Raw genomic sequence first — 14,127 nt, 5'->3', positions numbered from 1 at the left:
AATGACATGCACAGGTGTACTTATGATAATTTTATAGACAAGCGAGGCGACGGAGAGTTGGGAGGCGAGAAATGTTTACTTCTTTCCGGGGGGGGCGCAACAGAAAATAAGAGAAGCACTAGTCTAAGGTGTTCTGTCAAGGTCATCAATGTCAATCTGGGATTGCCAGATTACAAATGAAGAGTTCAACCCAAAACTCACCTGAACTCATAAGAAGCACTGCCTGCAAGAGGGCCACCTCAGTGTCGTCCAGGTTAAACTGTGCCAAACTTTTGCCAAGATCGAAAATGGCATCGGACACCACGCCCAGTCCGCCGTTCTTGAGCTGCTCTCGTTTAACTGCCATCTCCCCGCTTAGAGTCAGAGTCTCGCTGTCAGGGTCATAGCGCATGGCGGCTCGTAGAGACATGATCTCCATGCAGCAGCCCTTTAGCAGGATGATCTGATCTTCGCAAGGCAGCTGGCGAGGAAAGACAGTTAAAGTCATACGCACCAACTTAGTCCATGTACAAATACAACTGCGGTTCACTATAACTTGTGTCAGAGAAAGTAGACGTGGTATGGCAAGTAGCTGGAGGACTACAAGAAAAGTTCTGGTGATTTCTCATTTTACGACACCTATTCACCACTAAACGATTATGCTTGCTTCGGAGCCAGTCAAACATTTAAATCATTAAACATTTAAAAGGAGGCAAGGGAAGGACTCTGCTGAGGATCATCAATAACCAAGGCCATGTGAATGAATTGAGTGTAAAAAGGAGGCTGCCCTATTTGTCTGGACAGAAATTCCACCCAAGACAAACTGAGTTGAAGATCTAGCCAGAACAATTGGTTCAAAAATAAAGCTTGAGCTCTTTTTCGTTCACAGAAGAGGCGATGGGGGAAAGAAACTTGGGATATTCATTTAGACTTGATGGGGAGCAGCGAAAGCACACGCTAAGCATTGCTCGCAGAATCATTCACAATACCATTCTAGGACCAATGGTTGGCAAATCATTTCATACTATTTAGACCAAGTGTCTCAAACGCATTACAACTGGGGGCCACAACAATGTGATAGGCAAGACAGGCGGTTGGGTGAGGCCCCCAGCTGAATGGGGCCCTGAGAAGCGGCTGACACTCGTCTGTATCCGTGACAAAAACAACGGCGCTGCTCAGAGACTACAACCCCGAATGACCAAGAAATGCCTAGGCATGGGCCACCTTAAGAGTTGTTGCTCGTAGCAAGGGGATGTGAGAGATGTCTGATTGTGACATTGCTTTGTTTCAACAGAGTATAATTAACAACAGCCTTTATCATTAGCAAACTCCATCTGGCAGCAGCAATGTGGGACAGATCTGTTTTTGTCCAACAAATAATGCTGCTCTTTTCAGTGAATGCTTTTGAAGATGTTAATAATATTGATGTCTGCAATGTTTTTATCATTTAGACGTGAAATACTTATTTTCAGTGATTCATTGTCTTTTTTTGTTTTCATTTTTATTGGGAGGGACATGGTGGTTTTAACCAAGTTGGTGGGCCTCCAAGATCCCCTTTCCTAGGGCCCCTGGGATCTTGAAAAATCCACAATTCCAAAATCTATCAACGTCACACATCCTACTCAACATCTGATGTTAGACGTGGTCTGCAAGATGCTGCACACAAGTGCACCAGACTCGTGGTGCCCACACAGACTCTGTCAGATTAATGAGCTCTTGTGTTGAGAAGCCTGATGGGGCACAATTGCGTTTATTCAGCACTCCGGTTTCCTCCTTGGTTCCCAAACACAGTAGGGAAAGGTTAGCTAAAGGACATAGGGAACTTATTCAGGGCCACAAACAGATGGTCATCATTAGAGTTAAGAGGAAGACAATTAATGAATGAGTGAGAAGGCCCCAGCACTGAGCTCTGGTGGATCCCTGTGAAGAGACGATTGGACATGCACGCCTGCTCTTCCACGACACGTCAACCACCAACCAATGAAGAACAATTGATCCGCGAATGGGGTTTGATTTATCGCTGTTGATTCTTTTTCTTTGCTGCTCTAACAACTGTTTAAAAGGAATGGTGAAAGCATTGAAAACAGAAGTGAACATATTTTTACCGTGTCAAAAATATGGTTGAAAATGAATAATACTTGGCGTGGGCTTAACAGCTCATGCTTCATTTGCCACACGTTAACTTAGACTGTAAATAATAATTGGAGCACAAACTAATGAATGCTTTAATTTCATTTTCTCTCTCCAATGATGAGAAAGCAATACACTGCGATTTGCATGGATATGATGAGCTCAGTGCCGCGGCAACTGATTAAATCAGAGCACACCGCTGTTGCAGATCAGATCTCACCTCAGAGCATTTTATTTTCATTGTGTTCAACTGCTAAATAGATTAATTGGGATTCTTTGCCACGATTCATCTGGCTGACGTGCGCCTGGAGGACACGGGTAAAGTAAAGGCTTATTACGCCTTGAATGCTGCATGAATTTGTCCAAAAGCAATAAATAGATTGGAAGCTGCAACAGTGAGAGCTGGAGTCATTTCTGGGCATTTTGATCTTGAACCGTTACTGCGTGTTTTGGAATACAAAGACAGATGAGGCTAGAGTGGAATAGTTTAATCACACAAGGCTACAGGACAAGTGACTGTGCTTGCCTTCCCTTGAAAATGAAAAGACCAATGTGCAATTTACACTCACCTCAGAGAACATGGGCAGTTTTTTGGCAAAGTCGACGACACGGGTGATGGCAGGAGTGATGATCTTAGTGAACTCGCTGAAGGCCTCCAGGTCCACTTTGTCTCCATCTGATGTGGGGGCGACGGGGGACTGTCCAATTTTATCTGGCTGAAATGGAACATTAAATAGTGGACATGAATAGGATGTTAAGATTAGAGATACGGGGAAATAAAAATTCTCGGTCAAAAGCAAAAACCGAAAACTGATAACCAAAACAATTAAATGCCAAAAATAGACAACATTGTATTTATGACTATGATAGTGTGCAATGTGCTAAAATTGAATGCAATTCAGAACAAAATGTTTCAAACTCCTTCCCCTTCATGAATGATGTACTAGCTTCCAACTGTCTGGCAAAGATTGTAAAATTAAACTTGTCTCATAAAAAGTGCATTTAAGTCACATTTTACATTTACTCATAGGATTTGAACAACGCAGTTGTCTCTGTGGGTCAAAAACAAAAGTCTTTATCAAAACAAGGATTGCTGTGGCACAAATGTGAACAGTACTGTAGGCATAACAGACAACGATGGTGCAGAGAGACAAGTCAGGTTTTCGGCACACTGCCCTTCCCCGTCTCACGGGTTCTCTGCATGCACACCGCTTTATTTCTACACAATGAAATATTGATCTTTATAACACGGCACAAGTACAGTCATGAACACGGTCAGAGGATCTGAACAGATCTCAGTGAAACAAGCGTGCACTTGTCATTGTTTTCACTCCCTCGTCAGCACCAATTGAAGGAATAACGTCTGCTGCGGACACAACAGAGGAGCTGGTCTGTGTAGTCAGCGGCTCGAAGGGTGCAAGGAGAGAGATAACATACTCTATTAAGACCCAATGTAGTGACGAGAGACTTGCGGGAGCTCGCTGTCAACGCTTTACGCAGCCGAAGTTCCACAAAGAGAAACATCCTCGCTCCAGTAATTTCAGCGGTACACATCTTAAAAACTGAAAATGATGCACTTTTGGGCCATTTTCAGCTAAAAATGTTCGGTGGCTGATTTTTGGTGTATCGGTTATTTAATATGCAAATCAATGACCCGGTTTGCATGTTAAGGCTGTGCAGTGAAGTAGTGAAATAATATGTGTCAAGGTTGCTGTAGCAACTTTTTGGTTCGAGCAAGATTTGGTTGACTCTTTGCTTAATACCTCTATTAAGAAGGTACCTTTTACTGGCAAGCGAAAATTGGTACTGATCAATAGGTGGAAGGATTCAGTCCAAACCCTGGCGTGGAACTGTAATGGAAACCCTCAATAAGACTTTGACTAGCTTGAGGAAATGAGCAGTCTAATGCTTGAAAATGATAACAATTAATGCCTGAAAAACAGAGCCCCATTTGACAAAGCTTTTCTTGAAATTGAAGATTAAATAGAATGAATCATTATCTGCAGATACAACAGGCCATAGTTTCTGCTCCTGGCTGAACCCGGAATCTGCGCCAGACAAGAAATCAATTCCACTTCAACAGAGAATGTTATTATAATCTATGTAAAGTGTAAAAGTGCAAACGGGTGTAAAACAAGGGTATTGAATATAGAGCTTTGGAACAAAGGGCTAAACAATTGTTTGGCCGTGTTGCTGACTTGACATTTGAGAGAAAATCAAGTCAATTTGTCAACTCAGGACAGCGGATTGTCCCCTTTGCTCGAGGATGGAGGAGTCACCCGGAGGGACGGCTGTTGGTAACTAGGGCCAGCGTGTTTGGACAGTTGTGTCAATTGAGGCCAGTATGATGAAAAATATTGTTTCGCGGCGCGGTGAATAAAGCATGTGTCAAGCCCACTGTCATTTATTAGAGCCGGGCCACAACAATAAATAGGGTGAGATAAAAGTGAGGGCAATAATCACCTCACACAAGCAATCATCCATCATAATCCGCAGACACGCGGAGGCCGAGCAGGGCTGTGCACCAGAAAGTTGAGCCTCTCTGGAAAATCTAAATGACTGACAAAACAACTCTGATGAACAGCAGCCCTTTCATGGACGAGCCAAGACAAAGAATTAGTTTCACCGGTGGACATCAGGCCCATTTTTCATTTCAGTAGTGAGAGCACGGCTCAGTTAGCTCAAGAGTGGACGAGGAAAGTGGGAAAAATAAGACAATAATCGGATACTGGCCACTCGCTACATCTGCTCCAGACTGTAATCCATTATGTCAGGAAACAGATTCCTCCAAACGTAATGCAGGATGTTTTGAAGAGACGTCCTGTTGTACTGTGGAACTCTCTTAATGTTTGAGCTGAACTAACATTATTGCGGTGCTAAAACTTTGACAGCAGTTATAAACTAAGAGTGTGCTGCAATGTACTGACAACAACGGACTTCTAGGGGGAGAAGCAGGAAAGACAATGTTTGGTGTGCTGACAGAAAATAGTCATCACACCAACGATACAGAAAAAAAACTATAACTGTCTCACATTAAAAAAACTGCAAGGACTGCTTAAATGTTAAAGCCAACCAGTTTCTGTGACAACTCCTCCATCAGAGACATGATAATCATTGGTACTGTTTGTGTGGACTTGGCTTTAGATCTTCACTGATATAACTATGGGGATTTATTTGAAAACACTGTGGAATGTGCATGTAAAAACACCCTTTTTCTATACTAACAGACCTTCCTCCTGATTATTATTTGCTAGTAATAGGATCCTTTCCTGAGCCGATGTTATTGCAATATCCAACACTACGTGGCCACATTTGACAGAAACCATATGTCCACTGCTTAAATTTCCGATTGCTATCTGTGTTTTTGAATTTTCTGACTGGCTGAGCGGAACACTTGGAGCCAGTAGGCTGATCTGATTTGGTTAAACCTGCTGACGGCAACAGAAATCGCTGCAGATCATGCTCACGCCTGAGACCAGATAGATTCTTGAGCTGTGAGGAGGAAACCTGCGAGGTTTGCGCCTCACACAGTGATACATTAAAGGGAGAGGAGGGAGAACAGTGAGATAAAGTTTCATCAACAGGCAAAAAAAATGTAAACTAAAAAAATACAAACGCTAAAATAGCTGATATACAGTTCACAGCACAAACAAGAAATTACGTCATGGATATCATTGACTGCGCAACACACTTGCGCTCTCACATTCCTCATAGAGAGTCAAGTTTCATGCTCGACCCGAGTCAAATAGGCTCATCAGCGGTCATCGTTCGGGTGGTACAGGCCGGCGCTGTGTGCAAGAATTCATGTCACCGCTCCCTTTTTATCGCTGTGGTCCCCAGAGGCTGCAGCGGGCTCTTCGTGGTTGGCTTGGCATGTAAATTTAGATGTTCAGAGTTCACTGGCTGCTGCTGCCATGTTAGGGAGCTGATGAAACGAGCTCAGCCCTTTAAACAGAGCAATATTTCACTGGAGCATGGTGCTTTATATCCAGATGTTTGTGCTAGTAACAGAAACTATCGCTGTAAATATCATCATGCAGCCAACACATGGTCAAATGAGCCAAGAACCGCATGGATTAGTTACATCAATCACTGACTGAATGAAGTGCTTGGCTATGTAACAGTCAACACTGTTACATAGGAGTTTGTTACCAGTGCTCTCAATCGTACGGACATCTCATTTCCTATTTATTTAGCTTTATCTCACACTTGTATTTTTCTTGACTCTTAGTCACTTGGAAACTTTTGTGAGTGTGTGAGTGTGTGTGTGCATGTGTGTATGCGTCTGGTTGATCCTCACTTCTTGACAAAACACTATCCTTGAAAGGACCTTAAGCCAATGTGGGGACCATTTGGTTGGATCACACAAATTCAAGCCTCAATTCGAGGATGAAGACATCCAGATAACTGGGTCATTACAATTAGGTTGAAGGTTAGCCATGTGTTTTGGATGGTTAGGAAGTGAAATATGTGAGGTATTTGAATGGGTTATGTTAATGAGTGGTCCCCACAAAGATAGAAATACAAATATGTGTGTATGTGTGCGTACCTTGTATGGCTATACTTGTGGGGACCAATTCTTTGGAAATAAGCCTCCTTCTGGGGACCTTTAGCTATTTCTGGGGACTTTTTCCCAGTCCTCACGAGGTTAAGCCTCAATTTGGGAATTTAAACTTCAAGGGGTCAATTATAATTAAATGTAAGTTTGGTTTATGTCCTGTTTTGGATGGCTAGGTTTTGGGTGAGAGGCTGGGGATAGCATGAAAGTCAATGAAAAGTCCCCACAAAACATAAAAACACGACATGTGTGAGAGCGTGTGCACATTTGCTCAGATAACACTGGTTTGTCTTTATTCAGCCTTACAGCTAGATGGCTAAAAGGTAACATGCAGTAACGTCTTGTGCAGCCAAGAGCTGAAATACTGAGTTGTCAACAAACAGACTTGTCTTCACGGCAGAGTAAGCTAAGCAGTTGAGGAGCACAGGCTTAACATTACCCTCTAACATGGAGGTACACTGTTTCATAGAAAATGATGCCCAGTGGTTAAAAATGAGGGGGGTATTATTAATATTTCTAACAAGTACAATTACTATATTAACAAAAACAACTCTGCTAATAACTAAGGCTGGGACTTATACATGGGAGATTATGAGGTTACATTTTAATAGCTGACAGAAGTATGATCCAATTTAAGATGAATCTAAATGCATTATCTAAAACATCAGGATGTAAGTCCAGTAGCGATGATTTCATTCATTTATTTTTTATTTATTTATTCCATTTTATTCAAAATGATTTGGCAATGACATCACATTATACAATGGAGCATTGATATACGTTCATCTGTAATTTGTATTAAATATTCCTGCTATTAATTAATTGCAAGTAATAATAATTAACTTAAGTCCCAGCCTAAACAATTTCACGTCCTTTTTAATAATAGGTTTTAAGGTAAAGGTTAACAAGATAAAACACATTTGTACGCATGTTCATCTGCAGACTATAGTGAGCTAAAAACAGCCTCGGTAGAATCGGGGGAAATTCGCAAATGAAGCAGTAACTTTGCATTTCAATACCAGGATGAAATAATTTGACAGGATTCGGAGGACACAATCTGGAGTTTTCACATTTCCTCTGAAGATCCACGCTTCCTCACATAATACCCGAGTGGCTCGCTTCCCACCACACCCCATCACATCCTTTTAGTTGCCTGGCAACCGCCTCCACAATACCTGCCATTACACCATGAGCTCTTTCAACTCCTCTACACATCAAGGCGGCAGTTATTATTTGTGACATCAATCCAAAGCTCACTTTTGTTTGATTCGTTTCACTACTGAAATATTGTTTTTTGAATTACAATAACTGAATAAGTCTGAAATGCTGCCCTCTCTGTACAGACAACCCATTGCTAATTTAATTCATTTTCCAATGTTTTTCATTTGAATTACAGAGAAAATGAACATTGAGTCGAAAAGCAAAACAGACCTAGTGAGAAAAGCAGTTTGGTTTCTATTCATTCACAGCCAAAAAGAGGCCTTAAGAAATAATTGCATCAATTACTCTAATTATATCACTTCTTATGTTCTATAAGACGATCAAAGTCACAACACAGCCGTCTTGGTCAGCCAATTAGCGGTTATTGAAAAAAAAAGTAATTCACAAGATGAATCACATTTAAATAATGACAGGGAACAATAAACATGAAAATACGTTAGACTGAGACCTGCTTCAATTCTGAACTACTGAGTCATTTTTACGCCTGAGCTGAATGCCATGATTTGCTTCAGCATAATTTAAGATTTGAACTATGAATGATAGTTGGAAAGCCAATAAGAAGAAACAAATGCAGTTCCAAAACATGAGGTCAGAGTTTCTGAAGGCGGGGGGGGAGACAAACAAGGCAATCCAGAGTAAATCAGAGCAACAGTTTGAAAGGAGTACAAACACTTGTGCCAAAATGCAGATGAGTTGATCACGACAGAGGATTTGAGAGAAGAGCCAGAGTAGATATTTAGGGTAGAAACAAGTCGTAGTGGAAATAAAGAAAATACAATGAAGAGATTAGAGCTTAAATCGAGTCGAGAAGTGAACAAGCATTTGAAAGAGATAGGTTTAAAGCCTGTAGGGATCAGAGGGAGTTATATTAAAAAAAAAACTTGAATATATAAGAGTACAGAAGAATATAACCACAGCAGGAAACAGCCTAATAGAGACATAGTGAGCTGACAGACACTGCTCTTCTAGTTTGCAATGAATCATTCATGAAATCAGTGCGAATGTTTGCCATCATATAATTCATACTGTCCGGCTCTCGGATCAGGATAAAGAAGACAATGAAGCTCAAACAATGAAGCTGATTTAGTTTCTAATGTACAATGTACAATCGTGGGAGTTTTGTTGGGTTGCAACATCACTTTTAAATAATCAAGTTCTTTAACAAAGTTCGTACATCAATTCAAAAACTACAACTTGTTCATTCTTATGAACCAAAATAATGACTTGATCGTAAACACTGTCAGTTAGTGTTTATTTAAACAAAATACATAGTATAATGTTCATTCTGATCAATGCTTTATTTTTTATTTTTTTTACATTTAAGTGCCTGTTTCATTTTATTTTTTTTATTGGTTTAATCAGTGATGCCTTTGGTTTATATTGAATCAGTCTTGATCAAACAGCACCATGTTCAACTGCTATTACAATTATGTCAAATAATCATACTAATTAATAATCATATTTTAGTTTGATAATTTTGTTCCTCCTGTTTCCACCACAATCATGGCCTGCATTTATTGAATATTTTAAATATTACATTTCAAATTTAACCTTCATTTTTCATTTAATAAATGCAGGCATTATTCTTTGACTTCAGGTGTATGGTGATATGCTTCTTAACTCCTATTCAATCAGAAGGCATGAATTACATTTCATCTGTCACCAAAAATAATGTCATTTGTTAATGTATCAATGATTAAACTAACTATAGTTCTCAAACACTTGATAAAACAAAAGAAAAAAGAAAAGAAGTCATTCTTGGAATAAATTTCTTTTTTTTTTTAAATCAAACATGTGAGAACAGATCAAGCTTCTTACCAGGAATTTACGTTTTTGCTTCCACTGGGCACCTTGAGCGTTGGTGTGTTTATGGGCCTCGGTCACCATGTGGATCAGCTCCCACTCGGACCCAGTGGGCTCTGGGCGGTTCTGAAGGGTCTTTACCATTTCCTCTTTTTTGCGTCGCTCTCTGTTCTCCTCGATGAGACGACGCTTAGCAACCCGCTTTGAGTCATCCAGCACCACTGAATGGAGAAGGATTTATGTTTATGATTTTTTATGATTTAAGTCCTGAATATAGCGAAGCGGTCAAGCTGTAGCCATTTCTTAGAGTTACATAAATATAAAAAAAATAAGGGTGCACAGAAAATATTGCAGCCTGGTTGCTGTAGAGATCTGAAGATGAAGGACTATGATATATAGGGAAATAACTCTTCCCTCTTTCCATTTTACATCTATCATACACTACTGCCTGTGCAACCTTGTCTCGCAAGTTATGTCTATGAAAACATCAAGGCCACTCACGGTCCATGGCCATCCCGACCGCGATGCACTTCTTGAAGCGGCAGAGCTGACACTGGTTGCGGGTGATCTTGTCGATGATGCAGCAGCCATCGTACTTGCAGGAGTAGCTGGGGTGGAGGTTCTTCTGAATTGTTCTACGGAAGAAGCCCTGCAGGAAGGAACAAGCATGTAGCTGAGCTGTCGTGGTTGTAGTTTTTTTTATTGACTTAGTGCTTACTTTGTGTTTTGGTAGAAGAGGATTTGCTTTTGTGATACTGGTTGAGTGCAGTAGTCAGTTGTGTCAAGACAGGGGTCTAATATGCGACAACAATTTCAACATTCCTGAGTGTCACATGGGGCCCAGCTGCTCAGTAAACCTGTATTTTGTGCTCTTCTAGTCAAGTGAGCACATGATGACCAGCCTTCACTTTAGTTCTATAGCACAGTAGGTACACCGACTCACTTCACCGACAGGTTTTTCAAAATAGCATTCTTTGAAGTAAGCTCGCAACATCACGTTTCCCTGTCATGAACTTTTAATTACACGGCTGAGACAGTGCAATGCACACATATTTTGGGTCAGGTGACATGGGAGTGAATGCTCGTACCTTGCAGCCCTCGCATGTAATGCAGCGGTAGTGGTAACCAGTCGCTTTGTCACCGCACACCACGCATGGCTCATCCTTCTCCAGGTAGCTGGGAATATACCCTGGAAACAAAGGTTCGACATGATTTTGACTCCACCAGTCAATGATATTATGCCGTCACTAGTCAATACAGATCGATAACGCATGGCTTCCATCATTACCACTGACACACATTTGTCTTCAGTCAAGAAGAAAATTGGAAACAAGAATCATGAGCTTTCGGAAGCTTTCTGAGTGATGAGCAGACGCAATCAGAGGTCTGGGAGGAAATGACTTTCATCATTGCTTCCCCAGACTTCATATAAAGATCACATCGTTCCATCACAGGAATCCTCTGCTAAGTTTTCAATTATCTTGTGACCCACTACAACCATTGTGTCAAACGTGATCACAAAATGGGACAGAAGTGAAACAACACATTGTGCAGTTTGTTGAACTCTGAAATCACTTAACACTTAGATAAAACAAGGGAGAATAGGATAATCCTAAACTGAAAGTGAGGTAGGTGGTTCAACTAATGGTGATTTTCATTTTTGCCATAATCGCCCAGATCAAGCTGAATGTATTACTGAACTCCAATGAAATCATTTCCCCCACACAGTTATCCTATAGTGGTCGAACCTGTTTATGTGGTCTTGCTTATAATGCGGTCTGCAAACATTCATATGCATGGCTTGTGCAAGGCTGCCACCCACTTCATAAGAAAGTGTCCTTGCCTTACTCCAAGGGCACTGTATGACCTGAAGAGCTACCATCAGTTTGGTACACACTTCTAAAATATCTCAATGCATTATTATGGATGATAAATTATACTCCTCCAATACACTAATTACATTATTGACCCTTCAAAATAATAACCAATGTTGTAACATGGAACTACACATAAAATCAAACATAGTAACATGGCTGTCATTAGGGGTGAGCAAGATATAGCAAAAATATCACAATTTGTTTATTATGAAATCACAATTTAGAGATTTTAGATTTTATTCTGATTTTACATGTATTTGAGACTAGTTTGCAAGTTTCTGCTCATTGCAACCAAATCACTTCAGCAGGTGAAACAGTCCAAAAAGGGGAAAAAAACAAGACAATTTAGGAGAAGGTCAATAATGTCAATAAAAGTTTCATGTGAGCCTTTGGCTCCGTTAGCAACGCAGTGCAGACAGTCTTTGGAGTCGCCGGTCAGACAAGATGAGTGGTCAAGTGAGAGGTGCATCATGTTAAGAAAAAGAACAACTGGAAGTCGTGTTTTTGACCGGCTTAGTTGCACCGACCGTGAGCGTGTGGCTGGACAATGCATGCTTGATCCTCAACATATTCGACACTTCACTGGCGACTCCATTGGTCTATGCGTGCTATCTGGTGCCTGTTTGCATGATGTTCTGTCCTGTCCCCATCATTAAAACCATAAATGTTAAAAGTGAAGAGGAGAAGGGCACCTGAGAGGTGAGAATGATACAGACCAGAGGGGACATGAGAAGCAGGAAAAAAGGCCATCAGGGAATGATGATATAGGGAAACTGTCAACTCCATTGTGGTAGCAAATCGTGTGGCAGGAGCCGGATCCACAGAACCAGTTTTCTCTGACTATGTTTGGAAGCCAAGCCCAGAATCAATACTACCGCAGCAACAACAAAACACACACACATACACACACAAAACAATCGCCAACATCTGCTTCAAAAGCAAAGCCTATTCCAGATGCCATGGGAAGCAGGCAGGCAGTCACAGTGCATGCTCCAGAAATGTTTCACTTGTAATATTCATAATTTCAATGTGACAGATAATGTGAAAAATCAACATCCGCACCACAGCATGTCCACACCATAACACCCATCCTTTTACGACTGACCATCCACCAGACTGCAATCTGTCTGCCAGCACCTTTCACAGTCACTTTGGTCACAGACACAAAATGAACACTTTGGGCAGTGTCATTGATTGACACAAGAGGCAAACATGAAATACAACCCTCCTCCCTTGGATACCCACGGTTAGGCCATGCGTACTCGAACTCAGATGGAACACCATATTAGCAGCTCAGATTCACCTTCACATTCATTAGCCATTTTTCAGTGCAGCATACGATACTTGCCAAAATTATCCCACACTCCTGACAAGTTAACCGCACATCTACCCTCCAGAGCCCTCCGAGACCACCTAAAAACCACACTCTGCATAAAATAAAAATGACATCACAGCTTGCTCTACACAGTTTCCTACAAACATATTTACTCCCTGTCTTTCTCTTCAACCACTAACCCACTTCCTGGTCAAGAAGCTTGCAAATCTAACAGGGATTTGTTTCCCCAGCCACATGAGCTCTAATTGAGGGATCTGAATCTAAATTTAGACACTATCCCTCCTTCTGGGCCAGAATCTGTTCAATAGAATTACACGTGGAGAAGAAAATGTGAAAGAAAACTGAAACTGCAGCCAGACTTCAGTTAGCTCACTGAGGTGAGGTGTAGACTGTGCAGAACTCTGATGCCAACAACACAGACTCTCAGTCCCACCAGACCTGTGACGGACCCAAGATTGACCTCACCTTTCATTATAACACTTTACATCCTGAATTCTTATGTAACAGAAAATGTACTTTTGCATCAATGGAGATAAGCAAGTAGGCTAATTTCAACTCTCTTCCCCTGCTGTTCATCATCTGTTCTCTTCTTCATCTCACACGTACAAAGAAATTGCTCAGTGTTTTCTAGTCACTACCTCTTGTAGGATCTTCTACACTTATGTTAGCTCAGCTTTCTGTGAAGATGGCAGTTGTTTTCCGTAGCTCTCACGTCTTTAGCAGTGGCAAAACAGGCCATGGATCTCTAGTTTAGCAGTGGCAAAACAGGCCGTAGATCTCTGGGCACAGACTCTATTGTTGTTTAGGCTGGTTCTGTTTTGCAAGTAGCAATGTGGCGTCATCAATCAGTTGGACATCTCCACTCTATTTTTCTGCGACATATCTTACACACAATGTGGGTTTTGTCAACTTCCAACTACTTCGTAAAATCAGAAATGAGCCCAGATGCCCTCTTTCAGCACACCAGAAACACTTTTTATTTGCCGCACTGCCAACATTTTCGGAGTTGCTGTCGGCTGTCCTATTATGTTGCGAACGAGTTAGCTATAAGCTGGTATTCATGGAAAAAAACGTTAACGTTTACAAATAATAATAATAATAATAATAATAACACCGATCATGTCCTGTCATTGCATTGATGCAGAATCGTTCATATCTCCATAACAATGCATCATGAAAATGATTACCAACAGCTCAAACTGAAATCTGTTTTTCCTTTTCAG

The 14,127-nt window shown here is 41.1% G+C and overlaps 1 protein-coding gene across 1 annotated transcript in view; it reads right to left on the bottom strand.

Moving 5' to 3' along the window:
• The window catches only part of LOC128756678 (thyroid hormone receptor alpha-B), a 136,730-nt gene that overhangs the window by 13,083 nt on the left and 109,520 nt on the right, over nucleotides 1–14,127 (bottom strand). The window contains exons 7-11 of the mRNA XM_053861276.1: nucleotides 10,780–10,880; nucleotides 10,193–10,340; nucleotides 9,707–9,912; nucleotides 2,679–2,825; nucleotides 202–460 (exon numbers count right to left, since the gene is read on the bottom strand). Of these exons, the coding sequence (XP_053717251.1) occupies nucleotides 202–460; nucleotides 2,679–2,825; nucleotides 9,707–9,912; nucleotides 10,193–10,340; nucleotides 10,780–10,880 (861 nt within the window). The remainder of the gene's footprint in view (nucleotides 1–201; nucleotides 461–2,678; nucleotides 2,826–9,706; nucleotides 9,913–10,192; nucleotides 10,341–10,779; nucleotides 10,881–14,127) is intronic.

The sequence above is a fragment of the Synchiropus splendidus genome, chromosome 1, assembly GCF_027744825.2.
Source record: "Synchiropus splendidus isolate RoL2022-P1 chromosome 1, RoL_Sspl_1.0, whole genome shotgun sequence".
NCBI lineage: Eukaryota > Metazoa > Chordata > Actinopteri > Syngnathiformes > Callionymidae > Synchiropus > Synchiropus splendidus.
Note: the sequence above shows the minus strand (reverse complement) of the source record. Positions and strands in the feature narration are given on the sequence as shown.